Here is an 18786-nt window from a genome sequence, read left to right on the forward strand (position 1 = left end):
TGTGATATTTGCTACTCATTTACAAGGAGTATTTTTTGGAATATTTGAAATTTGAGTAAGTAAATTTTTCATGTGTTTATTTTGTTTTTCATGTCTGATTTGGTTTTCTGGTTTTTCACCTGAGTAATTGATCAGCATGGCTTCAAAACTTAAAAATAAAAGGGAAGAAGAAAAGAGCAAAAAAAAAGTGTGATCAATGAGTGGAATCCTGTTTTACCTTCCTGGAACTGGCTAAAATTTGCACATTATACCCTTAAATGGAGAGGGGCCACTTGACAATGACTCTGAAGTGAAGGTGTTAGATTAACTGCAGAAGTTTCAGAGTAAAAAGGTGGAAACACATCACAGAACATTGACATAAGCCACTACTGTGGATGGCTGGCTCTGCACCAGTGAGGTTTCATCAGAGTGATGATGCTCTTGTCACGTATCACCCACACATCCTGCATGTGAGGAGCCTCACGTAGGCTAGAACCGCATGGGAAGGTGCTCCGTAAGCCCTTAGCTGTGTTTCACAGGCAGCAAGTACTTCCACTGTAAAAGATCTTAAACAATAGTATGTTCATTGTAAAGTCTTCCGCATTTGATTGTGAAGTAAGTGTGTTTCCTGTATTATTGCATGTTTTAGAAACAACTGCTCAACGGAAATTGTCCAAAATACAAACTTAATGGTACAGTGACTGTTACATTGACTCATGTAGGACTCTGTGTGAGGACTATAGGTTGATAAGTTCTCAGATATACTTCAATACATGAGTTTTCCATCCATGGTTTAATCTTGTTGACCTAAAGTGCAGCATAATGACTGCCCCAGTAACTGTTCTTTGAGTTCTTTTGTACTGGAGTTTTCAGACCTTCTCTTAGACTGAGAACAAAGTCTTTTTGAGTTAATGTAACATCTCTTCCCCAGTCATGCATGCATTGGCAGCAAGAGCCAAAAACATCTGACTATGCACACTTGCCCCTGGCTGCCTTGACAGTATTTAATAGCCAATCAACTTTTCATGAGTAATTATCATCCATCCATTTTCTATAGCACCTCAGGGGAGCTGGAGCCTATCCCAGATGACTACAGGCGAGAGGCGAGGTACACCCTGGACTGGTCGCCAGTCAATCTGACACACAAAGACAGACAACCACACACTCTCACACTCACACCTAGGGGCAATTTAGAGTAGCCAATTAACCTAATGTGCATGTTTTTGGGATTGTGGGAGGAAGCCGGAGTACCCGGAGAAAACCCAGGGAAAACATGTAAACCCTGACCAGAAGCGCCCAGATCGTCATCAGTATTCTTCTTATTATTATTATTATTATCATTAGTAATAGCAGTAGCAATATCAATCATCAGTTATCTATCAGATTTAACTTGAACCCAAACGTGTTTTTAATTCAATTCAAACAATTTTTCCTCATAAAAATGTTGCTCTTTCTAATAGTGACTAACTGATTTATTAAGCTGGCCCAGGCTTACTCATCATGATGTTTAAAACGTTATCACTGTCACTTTTGAGTGTCACATTTGAAAATGTAGTAAGTAGACCAGGTTAAAATTGTTAACAATGTTTAGAATACTTGTGGCCAGTCTAAAACACCTCTGCAGAGCTGTCTGGCAAGAGCTTTCATCAATTTATGAACTATTTGCCTGTAAGACAACGATTAGGGTTTATCGACAAAAACATTTGGGCGTCATCATTCAAGCCGGTAGAGCCCAACGAGACAAGTACAATGTCGTCCTACTGGATGAAGGCTCAGTCAGCCCCGTTGAACGCTACGTTCTGATTGGACATTCGCAGAGGAGGCGTCGCCCCTCTGCTCGGTCCTTCTCTCCATCTGTCCCATTTTACAACAGCAGCTTCCTGCATCTGTCTGCTTCCGTCTGTCAGTGCACGTAGCAACAGTCTGGTGAGTTTTTATTTTCTCCATCCCAAAATTTAACACATTAACCGAGAAGGTGACAGTTTTGCTGATATTCACGTAGTTTAGTGTTCGTTACTTTAGCTTGTCACGCCCTTATTATACTTTTTGAAAGTGACTTTTGAAACTTTGTTATTATTAGAATTTCAAATTATAAAGTCTTCTCTCTCTCTTCGCCACAGTAAAATAACTTAATGTAACGACGTCGTTTGTCTTGACGTTTTTCTGGAGGCCCATTTGGAGCCTACTTGGGAACTACAACTCAAAGTCATTCAGATGGCTTGGCAAGGACACGGAAGTGCTGTCACGGGAAGCTGTGACATCGTCATGCCGCTGCAATACTACAGTAGACTATTCATAAGGCTACTCCTGTATAGCACAAGCAGGAAAACAATTCCAGTTCCATTATGCGGCAGAGGTTTTATGTAGTCAAGTCTCCAGACTTAAAGGGCAGACGGTGACGCAGTTTTCAGCGGTGATTTATATTGGCTTTAGGTGTTGTCAGCTGCCGCCTGGAGCTCTTCAAGCTGTGGAGAAAAAAAAATCAGATTATCAGATTAGACAATTAAAAAATAACAAGTTAAGTATTACTATAAGAATTATTTAGCAAAAGTCGCTAAAATCTTAACTTTTAGGTACTTTTACGTAGGCTAATGTAAAAACAGCTCTGAATTCAAAAATGAAAAGGTGTCCCAATACATTTGTCTATATAGTGTATTTTCCTGCCTTTTTTTTTTTTAATTCTTCATTGTATTTAAATAATATTGTGTTAATTTTGTTTAAATATGTATGTACTTTTGATGATGAGTGGCTAGGGATTGACAGACTGATTTTGTATGTTTTCATATACAGAGGTTCATGCAAAGAAACATAAAAGAATGTTGTGTATAAATGGGTAAATAGAATTCAGTTATTTTCCTCACTGAAACTGAATTCCTGGATGGAGTGGAGCTTGCTCTCAGTGCATAGCTGTAAGCTATAAGCTCAACAAATTTTGGAACATGAAACCATTTTTGAAGAAAGAAAAACTGCTCTTAATATTTCTCTTCAGATGTGGAGAGTGTAGCGTAATCATCTGGGATTTTTGGAAGATTGCACGATCTTATTCTGTTTCCTTTACGAGGCCTCTGTCTTTCTCTTCTCGTCTCCGTCTCAGTCAACATGACCCACGCGTATCCCTTCCTGAGTGCTGAGCAGAAGAAGGAGCTCAGTGATATCGCTCAGAGGATCGTCGCCCCTGGAAAAGGCATCCTGGCAGCTGATGAATCAACAGGTGCGACTACATCAGGCGCACGCCGACTGTGTGACTGGCGTGTAGCGTGATCACACACACTCTGCTAACCACACACACACACACACACCAGCTCAGTTCCACAGTAATCACAATAAAAACAGAACATCAGTGTGCTGCTTTGATACTTAGACTTGAAAGAAGTTAAGTGAATAACTTGAACTGCTCAAGTTAAAGGAAGCTGCTGAAAATATAAAAGTACATAAACATGTTCCATTTTTAAATCCATCAACGTACACATTTATACTACAACCTGAATTTAAGTCATCTCAGATGCACTGCTGTTTGTGTAGAAATCAATGTTGGCCTAAAAAGAATATATCAAATATTTGTTCGCCAGAAGTTTACTTTTAAGCTGTAAGAGGTTGTTCTCACTACATTTATTGGTCACAGTTCTTGTATATCACATGTTAAGATCCATATCACACATTCGTTTCTTTTTAATTCTTATATTGTTCAAACTCCACTTCTACACTTCCTAAAGTGCAGCGTAATAGTTTTCTTTGTCTTTTAAAATTTTGTTTCGCTCTGTAGTATCTCTCATTACGACCTTCTTCCCTGTCTCCTTGCACCTCCAGGCAGCATGGCCAAGCGCTTCCAGAACATCAACACTGAGAATACAGAGGAAAACAGGAGGCTTTACCGCCAGCTCCTTTTCACCGCTGAAGACAGGGTCAACCCCTGCATCGGAGGCGTCATCTTCTTCCATGAGACGCTCTACCAAAAGACGGACGATGGCAAGCTCTTCCCACAGCTGGTCAAAGAGAAGGGCATGGTGGTGGGCATCAAGGTGGATAAGGGTGTGGTGCCCCTGGCTGGCACAAATGGAGAGACCACCACTCAAGGTACAGAGGTGCTACAATGAGGGCAGGTAGAATACCTGTGTCACGAGATACATTAGTTGTGTGCCCACAAATATTGACGAGTGCTGATTACTGAGGTCTTGTTCTGTCATCAGGACATACAGTGAAGGGAGGCTGTGGGTTTCCACCAGTCAACACTGATCCTACTGGTTATGCTCATGTTTATATAAAAGCCATATATGAAACACAAAGAAGAGCATTTTGTATATGCAGCTTCGAGTTGTTGAAAAAATAAGCTTATTTAGTTCCTTTCTGAAAATGAAAATGTCTTCCTGAGGTCCACACATTAAAAGATGTTCCAACTTGTTAAAGAAAGAAAGTTGCTAAAGAAAAAAAAATTCAAATTGGGTCAAAGTACCATGTTTTATACAAATAAAATAAAGGCAAACAATGTCCCTAAAAAGCACAGACAAATGACAGCTAATAATTAATTCAGCTTTTTTCCGATTCAGTTTATTTATATAGCGCCAATTCACAACAAAAGTTATCTCATGACACTTTCCAATTAGAGCAGGTCTAGACCAAACTCTTTAATTAAACTGTAATACAGAGAGCCCAACATTCCCCCTTGAGCAAGCACTTGGTGACAGTGGTGAGGAAAAACTGCCTTTTAGAAGGCAGAAACCTCGGAGCAGACCCCGGCTCAAGATGGGCGACCATCTGCCTTGACCGCAGTAGACAGAGATCTTATAGTCTTAGGTGCATTTAGCTACATAGTGAATATCTGAATGAATGTATTTGTGTTTGAAAGATCTCTGGCGGTGTTTGTTCAAGCCTCCTTTTCCAACCTCATTATTGCGTTTGTGCGGTCCACATATCGCTCATCACTCACACCCACGTGCTGTGTCTCCCCGTCAGGTCTGGACGGACTCTATGAGCGCTGCGCTCAGTACAAGAAGGACGGTGCTGACTTTGCCAAGTGGAGATGTGTGTTAAAGATCACCCCCACCACCCCGTCCGAACTGGCCATCATGGAGAACGCCAACGTGCTGGCCCGCTATGCCAGCATCTGCCAAATGGTTAGACTCACACACTCAAAACCCCGCCACACATTTACATTGCAGTGTAAGAATCTGATTTCTGAACGCAGAGATGTACAAACGGCTGTTACACAACGCAAGTTCCATTTAAACTAACCGTGTGACAGTTGGTGCACAAGTCACAATGTTAAGAGAGGAAGTGCTATATTTTTTTTTTGGTGTCGACATGCTGGTGGCTATGTGCTCTTCCATCCACTGATTAACTGCCCATCCCAACAGCATGGCATCGTGCCCATTGTGGAGCCTGAGATCCTTCCAGACGGTGACCACGACCTGCAGCGCTGCCAGTATGTGACTGAGAAGGTGAGTGATTGAAGCTGTAACAACTGGATGAACTGACAGACCGACCTCTGAAATTACAGATATTAGACGGTCATTATTGTTCATGATTGATAGGATGAAACTAAGAGTCTTGGCAAAAAATAAGTCTGTGTGTACTGGCCAGCATCTAGTAATGTGTGTAGTGCATGTTTTGTGTGATCATTTCAGTGGCATAAGTTTTGGATGGTGGAATTATGAGACGTAATAGGTGAAAGCCGGTATGTGTCCACTCATCTGTTTTCCTTCACATTTTTAACTTGTGCATAAAAACAGTAAAGCAAATTGTTTTTACACTTGGCTGAAAAGCAGGCAAATAGATGTCACAGTCCATGCTTCTTCGGCAAAACACTCATGTCAGCTTATACTTGCTATTACAGACCTCCACTTCACCAAATAGAGCAAATAAAAAGGTTATTTAGAATCATAAAGAGGCCACTGCCATGCTAGCAGCTCTCAGACCACTGGGACAGCAAACAAATCACAACTGAAGCTGCACCATGGTGAAGCCAAAACATCTTGATGGAAAGCTCAAGGACAGGTTCTAATACTGTTTTATCGTCATTAGTCATTTGATGTTATAAAAAGAGGATGAAACATCACGATTAACAGCCGAACTCTTCTCCTGATTGGGTCAGAGGTGTATGAGTGGGAACTCAATACGACAACTCCACCACCTGCACAGACTCTGGCTCCAAATGATGTCACCAGAACAAAGATGGCAGCAGAGATATTTTGGAGTCATTGTTGTGCAGTGGAAGGAAGTGTATGTTTTGATACTATTCAGGTTCACCAAAGAGAAATTTCATATTCTTAGACCAAGTGACATTACCAACTCACGGCAGCGATCCTCTAGCCCAGTCAAATCTGTGCCTGTGATCATGAAATAGGAAGATTTCATTGGAACCAAGGTAATCAGATCAGTGTTGCTGTCTCTCTCAGGTGTTGGCAGCTGTCTATAAGGCACTGTCTGACCACCATGTCTATCTGGAGGGCACACTGCTCAAACCCAACATGGTGACCGCTGGACATTCCTGTCCCAAAAAGTACAGCCCTCAAGAGATCGCCTTGGCAACTGTCACCGCTCTGCGCCGCGCTGTGCCCCCTGCTGTGCCAGGTAAGATGGACATGTACATATTTGCACAGCAACAGTTGTCACATCTGTGCCTTATTTCCACATGACCCTCCTTCATACACTTCACCCAGGTGTGACCTTCCTGTCCGGTGGTCAGAGTGAGGAGGAGGCCACCATCAACCTGAACGCCATCAACCAGTGTCCCCTGCACCGTCCCTGGGCCCTCACCTTCTCCTTCGGCCGGGCCCTACAGGCCTCAGCACTGAAGGCCTGGGGAGGCAAAAAAGAGAACGGCAAGGCCTGCCAGGATGAATACATCAAGAGAGCCCTGGTAAGGAGGGAGGATGAGGAGGGGAGAGATAGAAACACAGAGGTCCGGAAGACTCCTGACAGGGTAGCTCTCAGCCACAAAGAAAAAAGTCACATATAGAAGACCATGGTTCATGCTCGGCTCAATACAGTTCAGTTCAATTTATCTCTATAGCACCTTATACAATCAAAATTGTCTCTAGATGCTTTACAGAGACCCAGAGCCTGAGCCCCCGAGCAAGCAGACAGTGGCAAGGAAAAACTCCCTTTTAACAGGAAGAAACCTTGGGCAGGACCCGGCTTGCAAGGGAGAACTATCCTGCTGATAGTCGGCTGGGTGAAGGGGGGGAAGAAGAGGTAGACAGGACAGAGAGGATGAAAGAGAGAGAGAGAGAAACATGCAATAAACATAAATTACAAAGGACAAACATGACAGGTTGTTATAATTGGAATTCTGAAAACTATGTATTGTATAAAGCACAATTTGTGACCAGTCTTCAGTGATGGAAGAACTATTCACATTCTTAATTTAAGTAATGGTGGCAGTAACCAAATGTAGAAGTCATACTCCATCACTGATAGAAGTCAAAAGTGTTCTTGAGATGTTCCCATCAAGTACTCACAAGTACTCATTTATTACATTTTCTCTTATGTTGGTGAATGATTATTATTATTATTCATGCCTTAGCATGTAATGTTTTATGCCACATTCTAATATGTGACATTCTTTATACAGGGTTTATAGGTGGAAACTATTAGTTACCAGTCATATACTAATTAGTGGATAATAAATGCTTTAGAGATCAGCAAAAGGCTGTTTGTAAGATGTGACTAACTCATGACCCTTCATTAAAAACTTATACTTACTGTTGGACAAGTTAATTCACAATAATGGGTCATATTTCATTAGCACAACACATTATAAGTTAGAAATGTAAAGCATGAAAAGGAAAAGGAAGTAGTAACTATAGCCACCAGTTGATTGTAGTGAAATACAAGTACAGAGTAACAAAAATGAAAATACTCACTCAAGTGTAATTACAGTAAAATTGCACTCAGACAGTAGATGTGAACTGTCAGCACCATGTCCAAACATCCATCCATCCATTTTCTATACCGCTTATCCGTCAGGGTCGCGGGGGAGCTGGAGCCTATCCCAGCTGACTACGGGCGAGAGGCGGGGTTCACCCTGGACTGGTCGCCAGTCAATCGCAGGGCCAACACACAAAGACAAACAACCACACACTCTCACACTCACACCTAGGGGCAACTTAGAGAAGCCAATTAACCTAATGTGCATGTTTTTGGTATTGTGGGAGGAAGCCGGAGTACCCGGAGAAAACCCACGCAGGCACAGGGAGAACATGCAAACTCCACATAGAAGGGCCCAGACCGAGATTGGAACCTGGAACCCTCTTGCTATGAGGCGACAGTGCTAACCACTGCACCACCGTGCCGCCCATGTCCAAACATTTGACTCTATTATCTCCAACCACTGTTACAACATCTGGGAGGAAATCAGCGAGGCGAGTTACTTTTCCACTTACTGTGGAAACCAAATGTTGTCATAAAGGAACATTTTGTTTGAATTAAGTTAGTGTAAGTAAATGGGAGCATAAATAGTTTATGCGCCTATTTTTAATTGATCTCTCTGTGATACCACTCAAACCTTATAAAGCTATTAATCTTTACACATCTCAGAAATATAGCGTTTCATTAAAAAAAAAAAAAACCTGCTCATTAATTTTCTAAAACAGCTGGTTACTAAAATATTAACAAATTTGTTGGAGACTATTTTGTGCAGTAGATTGGTCCGTATTTGCTACTCTGCCGAGTATTTATGGCAGCAGGGCGGTGTATGTGGGATCCAAGTGTGTGTTCATGGTAATGAAGGAACATGTCACCCAGTGTTATGGACGCATTAATGTATTGTTAAATTTCTTAGACAACAATGGGAGTTCTGTGGCTGAGGGGAAGAAGATACATCAGTGAAGCACAAGCATTCCAACTCATCAGAACCCCATGTTTTAATGGCTCTTTGATTGTTTTTTTATTTCTCCACAGAATAACAGCCTGGCAGCTGTGGGGAAGTATGTTTCCTCTGAAGCGAAAGGAGCGGCAGCTGAGGAGTCTCTGTTTGTGGCTGACCACGCCTACTGAGGTTTTCAGGAGTGACTAACCAAACATTCAACAACACTCCATTAGCGATTAGCGCCTACTGAGCTCCTGCAAAGAAAAATGTTACAATTTGAAAAAGATGACATCGATACCCATATGCTCAGTAGAAATATTTCAATTCGATCCTGCTTTCCGGGTTTGACTTCGGGTTTGCGAAGGCAGTGTTACTCTATGGCCATACTCACGATTGTCATGTCACTTTATTTTGTGTTTGTGCACTTTAACACACACACATGAGACAGTTCCCATACAGAATTGTCTTCAATTTGTAATTCCTAACATAAACTTAATTATGTGCCTCCATTTACCAACTGCTGGAGGGACACTTTGTAGAAGATCTTTTAATGAATATACAGTATCAGAGTATATACACTGGAAAGAAAAAGATTCACATTAAATATTCCACGATTAAGGATGTCCCCGTGTTGTTCTGATCACTTTGTGTACATTTGCTGATGATGATAAGGAGTCAGAGGTAATGTTTAAGTACACATATATTACACCTATACTTGTAGAGTGGAGAAGGTGCTGCTTTATTCTAACCCTGCTTTGTTAGAAAATAGATTCTGCTTTTTTTTTTTTTTTTTTATTTCCCAGTTCAGCTTCCATATCACCAACTGCTGTGTAAAGAATTCAGAGATAACACTGAATATAAAGTGTGCACTTCTAATCTAATCATTTTATTTTGCCCCTGCAGGAACTTGGTTCTTTACTATCTAGTGCAGTATCAACAATGTGTCAAATATATTAGTTTGCCATAGCTGCAGTGGGAATCAGTACAGTACAGCTATTCTTTTCTCTGTGCCTCAGGGTTGAAAATGGACTCTGCTCCTTCTCAGCAGCTTCCTGTACACCTGTATGCAACTTCATGGATTTCTAAGTTACACAAGTGACTACTAACTTCAAACACACCCATAATGTAACATTCATGCAGGGTTAATGTTATACAACTCCATACATGCGTGAATTGAGTTCTGCAATTTTTCAGATAATCAGAAAGCCTCCATCTGTATTGAAAAATGAACCAAGGCTTAATGGGGAAAAAAAAATGCTTTAACCTTTAAAATTGCGGCCCCTTTTATTTAAAGCACATACAGACACGCAGGAGCTTCATCATCCATCTATGTTAGTTCAGCTATTGGTTGAATATTCCACTAAGAACAGAGCTAATGCACGAAAACAACCACTGACTGTATGTTTTGGCAGGTAATTTTATTTTAAAACCTTGTTTCGGCTTGTGTAAGCAGAGCAAAGTGCATCTCCTACCTCTAATGTACAGCTGAAGTGCTGAGCTTCCATCACAACACATTTCAAGTCATCAGACTAACAAAAGGGTTTCCCCCCCTCCCCCCTCATAACATCTTATGGGGAGAGCAGAGATCAATTCAGAAGATTAAAGTCTTTATATTGTGTGTCACTTCTGTCTCCAGCAGAGACACAGGAGAAGGGGTGGGGTGGGGTGAAGATAGGGGGTTGGTGTTGATGAACTATTAGTCCACAGCTGCTGTCAGCATAGTCAGCATGCAGACTTTGAAAACGCCATCATCCTCCTCACATATTGGTGCTCATCCTGGTCTGGCTGTTGGCTGGTGTCAGTTCACCCTGGCTGCCTTCTCTGGGTGGAGACTGAGGAGTGGACACAAAAGTTATCAGTCTAAGGTGTCTACATGTCCTAATACATGCAAATATAAAGCAGTTGTGTTAACTTAAGCTTGGGAATCACTGTGCCTACAAATGTATGCAAGGTATACATATTACAGTTAGGGGTATCGTGATATACTAGTACTGACATAAACCATGATATTAATGACTAAAATGTAGCTATCACGCTAATTATACACTGATCAGCCACTACATTAAACACCACTGAAGTGAGGTAACATTAATCATCTGTTTACAATGCGATGTTCTGTAGAGAAACCTTGGGTTCTGGCAATCATGTGGATGTTCTTTGGCACACGCCAGACATCTAAAGCTCGCAAAGCAAATGTCCAAAAATGTTGTGGCTGATCAGTCTAGACCAGGGGTCGGCAACCACCCAGGGGATACTGTGGCACTGAAATGTGTGCACAAGCTCCAACACATGTACTCATGGTGTCAATGTGCTCAAGGGGCTTCTGCAGGCTTGGATTACGTGAAGATATTTCATGTTGTTTTTCTGACATTAAACAAACTTTTTTACTTTTTTTTTTTTTTTTTGCTGTGAAGCTCCAAAAACGTTCACCTGACTTTCCATCAGCATGGTGGGAAGAATTCCTCTTTTAACTCAGTACTTTGTCAGAGTGTTTTTCTAACAATTAAACATTTAACTGCTGTTAGATAAAGAAATTCAGTTTAGACAGTGAAGACCAGTAAGATGATTTGTTTTTTGTTTTTTTCTACCTTGACGTGGATCTGATTGCGCAGCACAGCGGCTCGGAGGATCATGGCTTTGGCTCTTCTCTGGAACTCTTTGCCCATGTGAAGTGATTTTTCAAATGTGGTGCTTCTCTGGTCCACATCCCTCGCGTACAGAATCTATCAACATGTCAGAGCACCAGTTTAGAAAGACTCAATTAAGAAATGACTCTTGTCAACATTTGCATGTACGTGTATCTCACCTTGCTATGGGAGTCAATCCGTGCATTGATCAGCCCCTCCAGTATGAGCTGAGTGAGCTCATCTTCCAGAGCTGCTACTGTGGTGTTGAAGGCCTGAGCCATCTTCATCATGTCTGCTGAGACGTAAGGGCTGAAATACTGAACACACATCGCACATACATCAGCTGTGTGCTCGCTGGCTGAAAACGGTGTGGATTTGATCCACAGAGTTTCTCACATCGTAAAGTGATCGCTGATCAAATCATTTCAAAAGGTAGAAGAAGTGTGTACACCGTATGCAGGTTTCCAATTTCCCACTTCTGTTTTTATACACTTAAAAATGTGGATGGAAGCACGCCAAGTGTGTTTATGTCTCACCTGAATAAGGGCTCTGTTCCTTATCTGGCTGTACAGTGTTTTGACGTGTGGGGCCAGGTACATGTCCAACAGGAGGTTATCCTTGAGGAAACACCACAGTCACTCATCTCAATACATACGCTCAAAATGATCATACTATATGCCTAACCTCATAACTGCTGGGCTTATGGCATTTCTATCACAACAGCACTGTGTGTAGCCTTAGCCGAAGACAAAGGACTCTGCTCTCACCTTCATTTCATCCAGCAGCTTGAGACAGGATGCGTATTTGGACTCGTAGAATTTGAAGATGATGTCACGGATCTGTGGCTCCAACTCTAGAAATAACTTAAAGGAGCTAAAGACAGACAAAGATTATGAATGCATACATTGTTTATTCAAGATATTTTTTTTTTTCAGTTTCCATTTACTTAAAATTATGTCCACATACCTGCTGGAGATGACATTACGCTGGAGCTCCTGTCTGTCAAACGTGGCCAAAGCACACAAGCCTCCATACACAGCTACATTACTGGGCGACAGGAGCTGCATGAAACACACACAACACCAACAATCACACATAACTAATCAGAGTTGTGACAGGTTTTTTTGTTTAAATTTATTAAGATTCAGTTACTTCAATCTATTTAGTACAAAATGCTTGAAGTGTTTTCAGGTATGACACAAAGAAGAATTTTTGTATTAAACAGAGCCTCCCAATCTTGATTTGACTAACAGAGATTAACTTCAGCTGAATCATGGAATGCATTTTTCTGCGGATGCTGACATTGTTTTAAGAACAGATCTCTCTACGCCCAGTGAGGACCTGACGTGAACAGGTTGCTTTGGTGATTAAGTTGTAACATGAATGCACCACAGGCTAACACCCCTCACCTCTGGACAGTCACAGTGGTCAAAAGAAGCCTGCAGGAAGCACTTGGCAGCTGGTTTATATTTTCTTGAGGCCAACTCTGCCAGGCCTGAAACACCAATAAACAATATAAGACTTAACAGCTTCCTAAAAATCATACATTACTGCTCTCTATAGACACAGCAATTACAAGTCACTGTTTTCATTGTAGTAGCTGTTAATGGGCAGCCGTGGCCTAGAGGTTGGAGAAGCGGCTTGTCACCGGTTCGATCCCCCCACTGATTAATGCGACAAATGCCCCCCCCCCCCATTAGATGGCTGATGTGCCCTTGAGCAAGGCACTTAACCCCCCAATATGCTCCCCGGGCGCTTGATGCTGCCCACTGCTCCTGTGTGTGTTTCACTGCATGTAATTTGCCGGGTGTTGCATGTGTGTGTTCAACTAAGGATGGGTCAAATGCAGAAGACAAATTCAGTGTGTGTATGTAAAAATATATATACTGTCAATAAAGCTGATTCTTCTTTTCAGAACATTTTTTAACACTGTACAAAATCAGCTCTTATTTATCCATACTTAAAAAAAAAAGACATGGTTATCAGGCAGCTACTTTGCTGCTTTAGTACTGGGTGACATTAACATCACAGAGCATAACACCATCTTACCTGCAGCACACTTTAATTTGGTGAGGACTGCTTGATTTTGACTATCGCGCTCTCCTCTTTGCTAAACAAAAACAAACACAAACGGCATCAGCTGAAGGCAATAGGTCATCTCCACAACAAGCTTTGATAAAGAAAAAAAACAAAAAGCTTGCACAAGTGGTTTTGTGCTGCATTGCAAACCACTGCAGTTTGTGGTAACAATACCCATCGCTCGTATTTAATATTTACGCTGTTTAGTCATTTATAGCTGGACATTTAACACAATCAAGACAGAGCATGTGGAGCATGAGCTGATATTAAGAACTCTCACCTCTGCTATCTCTGGTGTGGATTCTGCTTTGTTGACGTAGCTTAACACATGAGACCAGTTCTGGAGGTAAACACTAACCTGTGGGCGCATAAAAAAAAAAGAAAAAAGGACATACTTCATATAATTTCATTGCTAACGCACAAAGTGTAAAAACAGCTGCTCTTGAAAACACATATCTCAGGTTTAAGGTGCTCAATGCTGTAATGAGATCCACAAAAAGGAAGTGTAAAGAATATATTCACACTGAAATTTAACAACAGCTGATGCAATGGTTACTGCCATATGACATGAATGCAGCAGCAGTACATTGTATTCCCATCCTGCTGTACCTTGATGACATTCAGACACATGTTAATGACATGTTTAGCACTGGTGCAGTAGTCTCTGGCTCGGGAGTAGCACTTGAGGGCATTACTGAGGTCACCACAGTCCAGGTAATGGTCCCCCAAATCATCATGGCCTCTCCTGAGGGGGGGGAACAGAAGGGAAGGAGGGCACAAAGGAGTTAAAGAGGTGGTAAATACACCTTTTTAAACACAAATACTACAATACTGCCATACAGGAAGACCTTTCATTACGCCAGTTTTGCTTTTCTACGCTGAAACAAACATCGCTGGTACACCGGTGCCCTTGTAGGTGATTTTATACAGCACGCCGGGGTTCTAAAAGCAACAGAGGCGTGATGTTCAAGAACAGCTTTTGTGCGTCCCGACCTGCTGGCTCACCCTTTTTACACAGAAGTCGATTTGACTGTCACCACCTCTGCTGTCTGCCTAAAGGTGGAACAACAACGCATCCCCATTCTGTGTTTATACATTTCACAGAGAGTGCTTTTTGATGATGTCTTTAGCAGCTTGTTCATCAGTCCCAGGTACTGGTTTTGGTAGCTACAAATCGTATTTGTTTAACTTTGTCACCATTTTAACCTAAGTCTTCAATTTTCAGCTGTATTCAATTACCACTGACTAATTTAAGCACGTTTTCATATTCTTCTTAGACAGAACATTCATGAAAAGCACGACTGGGTTTTCTGTAAGAACGGCGATGCTGAAAAACGTCCATGATAAACTACGCCCTGTCCCATCATACCTGATGCTCTCTTTAATGGAGTTTCCCTTGTAGTTCTTGAGATCAGTATCCAGTTTCTCCAGTTTGAGCAGAGCCTTTTTCCTGGTGGACTCGGCCCAGGCTGAATCTAGAGGAGGAGGAACAACCCCGCCTTCAGGTACTGTGTCCGGCACACCCTGCACTTCCCTGTAGGTTAAAAACAGGGTGAAAAGGTTATATTTTTTCTGTCAGATTGTGACAATTCAGCTTACAGTTCCACCTGACTTCACTGTTTTTGTAGAGCTGAGCGAAGATTTGCCAATCCTTTGTTCAATTCTATTCATATAACAGGTCTGATTTCTATTAGGCAACATTTGACTGTGAAGACATGACATTTCAAAGTAAATCACCACAGTATCTAATTTAAATGTGTGCCATAGCAGATAAGTCTAAACTTAAATCCACTGAAGGCCTGCATAGACAGCCTAATTGTGGTAGCTGCAGTGTCTGGTGAAACAACAGAGTCTTACTTCTGCTTCTTGACACTGATGGAATATTTATTGCTAACTGTTCTTTAGCACGTTACATACAAGACTTCCTAAACATTGTACATAAATTTCCAAACAGCCATACATGTCACCAATACAACAACACAGCATTCATCTAGCGTAGTGTTCAAAAACATATTTGTGCTCCTCTGTCCAACACCTGTTCTCAAAGTGAAAGTTCCTCTGTTAATTTCAAGTAAACATGGAGCTGAAACATCATTAACCTCTTTAGTAAGGGTACGCTGCTCAGCTTGCTAACACAAACGAGGATTACCTCATTCAAATACAAACTCTCTCCAAAAGCAGTCATTAACAAGAATACCGTGTGGCTTCGGTGAGTTTGCGATGGATCTCCTCATAAGTGTCAACATTGAAGGTCCTCTGGACAAAGGTGAGGGCCATCTTCAGTGCTTCCACTCGGAGCTGAGGGCAATGCTCGGCAATGAACTGGAGCCTCTCAATGCGCATTAATCCACTGTAGCTGGTTGCGTACTGTTCCAGGTCCTACACAAAGGGAGGGACAGGCGAAGGAATAAAGCTGCTTCACTCAAATGTTCAGCTGACATTACAACGTGACAGTCTGTTAGACGGGATTGATGTCACAGTAGTGCTATTGAAGGAAAGTTTGGGTTGTTTTCATATGTTAAACTATCATTCACACTTATTCTTTCATGTATTGCATGGAAACAAATTCAAACTCAATAGTCTCAAACTATAACATCAAATTCAAGGACAATAATGACCATAATTCATTACACCTCTTTTCTGAGACAAGTGCAAAGACTGATAAGTAGCTCCAACCGGTCAAGGCAGATGGCCGCCCATCTTGAGCCGGGGTCTGCTCTGAGGTTTCTGCCTTATAAAAGGCAGTTTTTACTCGCCACTGTCGCCAAGTACTTGCTCAAGGGGGAATGTTGGGTTCTCTCTATTTACAATTTAATTAAAGAGTTTGGTCTAGACCTGCTCTAATTGGAAAGTGTCATGAGATAACTTTTGTTGTGAATTGGCGCTATATAAATAAACTGAATTGAAAACAGCCTTTATGAACATCATATTTTACCTGTAAGACTCACATTGCAATGTTTTTTTCCATCTATGACCCAAAAGTATCATATTTACACACAGAAAAAATAATATTAAAAAAAAAATAAAAGCGTGTGTTCTGGTCAAAACTGAGTTCTAAAATCTTGTCACATCACGGACTGTATTTCAGGCTGTCAGCTAAGGTGGACAAAGGTAGTTTAGCCAGCTTCACTAGCAGTCAGCATTGGAGCCAAGACTGGCAATCAAAAGGGAGTCAGGCTGCTTTCTGTTTCCATTGCAATCAGTTTTGTGGTCATTTTGAGACAAGTCTCTATGAAAGCTGCATACAGTCTGCTATGCTGTTATCCTGTGCTGCTGTACGCACAGAGGACAAAAAAAGATTGTGTGCCACCATCAAGGTTTAGTGGTAGGTTAAGTGTGTGCAACTGCAAGTCTGAGGGCAGTACCAGTGTTGGGTTCTCCACAATGTAGTTGGTTTCTGGAGCATTCTGCTGGTCCTCCTGGGGATCTGCATCAATCTGCATGGGTTCCACAGACCCCTGGGAGAAACAAACCAGGGACAGGTTAGCAGAAAAAACACTTTAAAAAAAACTGCTAACTAGTGAGAAGGAACAACAATAACAAAGCAAGAGCTGCAGCCCATTCCACCAGCACAACAACATAAACATCATTAAGGCTAAACTTCCCTTGCTTGTGGTAAATTCATGATGTTTAATGTGGGTTAAACGCCGCAATGTAAATAACTGTGCTTTATTGTTGTTATGTGTCCACACTAATTTCAATTATAAAAATAGTCTTAAGAGCGGGTTTACATTTCTAAAACGCAGTTGCCCTTGTATCGGTGAACGCCCATGAGGAAAATTTATTGAAATTGCTGAAACATTGTCCTGCACAGTGAACACGGCGTCAATATGTATGCTGATGTCGGTGGACAACACTTGACTTTACTCACAATAGGTTTGAGGGCTGTATCTAACCGGGGTTAGCAACAAGGGAGGAGAATGACTGTTAAAGGTAATCTGGCGTCGCCACAGACAAACGTTAGCCTAACATTTGCTCTGTAATATTTTTAACGCACAGACACAGGTGGACAGGCTCATGCACATGCTAGCTGCTACTTAGGGCTAACTGCTAATAACAGGAAGTTGGCTTGGCAATGCTATGTTTCGTTAGCAACAGGCTACAATGATAAACACACACTGTCCTTCAGTCTCTGTTGTGTTTTGCTTTGACGAGCAGTCACACTTAAGATGTACGCATCTCAGTGAAAAATAATCTTCGAGAGCGGTTTGTTGTTGTGCCAGCGCACACAACAGTGCTGGTATTGCCACGGTTAATGTTAGCCAAAATAGGCCTTCTGTCAGTTGCCAGTCTTCATTTCTAAACTCTATTAAAATAATCTCAATATCAAATGGCTTGCCTTACTTTTAAACAGACATGCATTTACAACATATCGAGATTTTGATTCGGCACGGTGATTATTTCAATAAATATGTCTTTATTAGCTATCCCTTCGTTTACCTTCCCTAAGATGCACTGAAACGTTAGGAGAGGGCAGTAACGTTACCTTTAGCAAAAAATACTAACCATTTGAAAGACTGACCTTATCAAATTAATGTTTAATCCAAAAACGTGTTTCTTCCTATACGTCTGATGTTACTTAACATACGGAACTAATGATGCTTGCGTGGTCTTAAATGATGTTATTTAACCATGAATCGTAATGTTAGCTAAGTTTCTTTGGCTAACATAGCTAGCTGACTACCAGCTAAGGTGGGAAGCTGGTACTGAAGATGCTTCATTTTCAGTTTCCAGCTTATCTTTCCTGGTTGGAAATAAAAAAATGACAACAAGGGTTAAGGCTTACCTGAAAGTTAAAGACTTGAACAGGCAAAGGCATCTTATTTATTTCTGACTTCAACGCCTTTGGGTGAATATATCATTAAAGATGTTTACTTGAGCGTGCAGTCCAGCAACCGAGCCTCTAAGTGCGGCTGTTATATCTCACCAGCTACCGGTGCCGAGCGAACTTCGCTACGGCTAGCGGGAAGGCGCAATTTGACAGATTCCTCTTCTTCTCTTGATGTGTAATGGTGGTTGGAAAACAATTTTTAGGTGCATTACCCCCACCTTCTGGACTGGAACAACTTTGACAGTACATAATTAACGTAAATTCTCCCGATACCCTCTCTAAAAACCTAAAAATTGTCCCATATCCCACCTCACCTGAATTCCTTTGTAAAAATTCTCCTAAATTCAGAGTCATCTGGTTCCTCTGGAGTACTGTTTTGAGTGTTTGCCTCAACACTCTGAGGTATCATACACTTGTTGATACCTTCGACATAAAAATACATGCTCCAATTTTTCTTGTAATCC

At 41.5% G+C, this 18786-nt stretch overlaps 2 protein-coding genes across 3 annotated transcripts; one reads left to right on the forward strand and one right to left on the reverse strand.

The window, feature by feature from the left end:
* The first annotated feature begins 1750 nt into the window (after positions 1-1750).
* On the forward strand, positions 1751-9408 carry LOC124072755 (fructose-bisphosphate aldolase A-like). 2 transcript variants are annotated; one of them, XM_046414402.1, is made up of 8 exons: positions 1751-1905; positions 3074-3190; positions 3787-4053; positions 4930-5090; positions 5331-5414; positions 6372-6546; positions 6636-6835; positions 8878-9408. In XM_046414402.1, the coding sequence occupies exons 2-8, from the start codon at positions 3079-3081 to the stop codon at positions 8971-8973; spliced, it is 1095 nt and encodes a 364-aa protein (XP_046270358.1). In that variant the 5' UTR covers positions 1751-1905; positions 3074-3078; the 3' UTR covers positions 8974-9408. The 2 variants fall into 2 exon arrangements, with proteins under 2 accessions (XP_046270358.1, XP_046270359.1); XM_046414403.1 differs by having other exon boundaries at positions 1788-1905; positions 3041-3190.
* A 774-nt stretch (positions 9409-10182) lies between these two features.
* gps1 (G protein pathway suppressor 1) lies at positions 10183-18466 on the reverse strand. The gene is made up of 14 exons (XM_046414400.1): positions 18278-18466; positions 16857-16949; positions 15689-15870; positions 14861-15025; positions 14101-14236; positions 13772-13849; positions 13462-13522; positions 12822-12907; positions 12379-12473; positions 12180-12285; positions 11949-12029; positions 11592-11729; positions 11374-11508; positions 10183-10617 (listed from the first exon to the last, which is right to left on the reverse strand). The coding sequence occupies exons 1-14, from the start codon at positions 18308-18310 to the stop codon at positions 10543-10545; spliced, it is 1464 nt and encodes a 487-aa protein (XP_046270356.1). The 5' UTR covers positions 18311-18466; the 3' UTR covers positions 10183-10542.
* Positions 18467-18786: the final 320 nt, after the last annotated feature.

Source organism: Scatophagus argus, chromosome 16 (genome assembly GCF_020382885.2).
Source record: "Scatophagus argus isolate fScaArg1 chromosome 16, fScaArg1.pri, whole genome shotgun sequence".
Classification (NCBI taxonomy): Eukaryota; Metazoa; Chordata; class Actinopteri; family Scatophagidae; genus Scatophagus; species Scatophagus argus.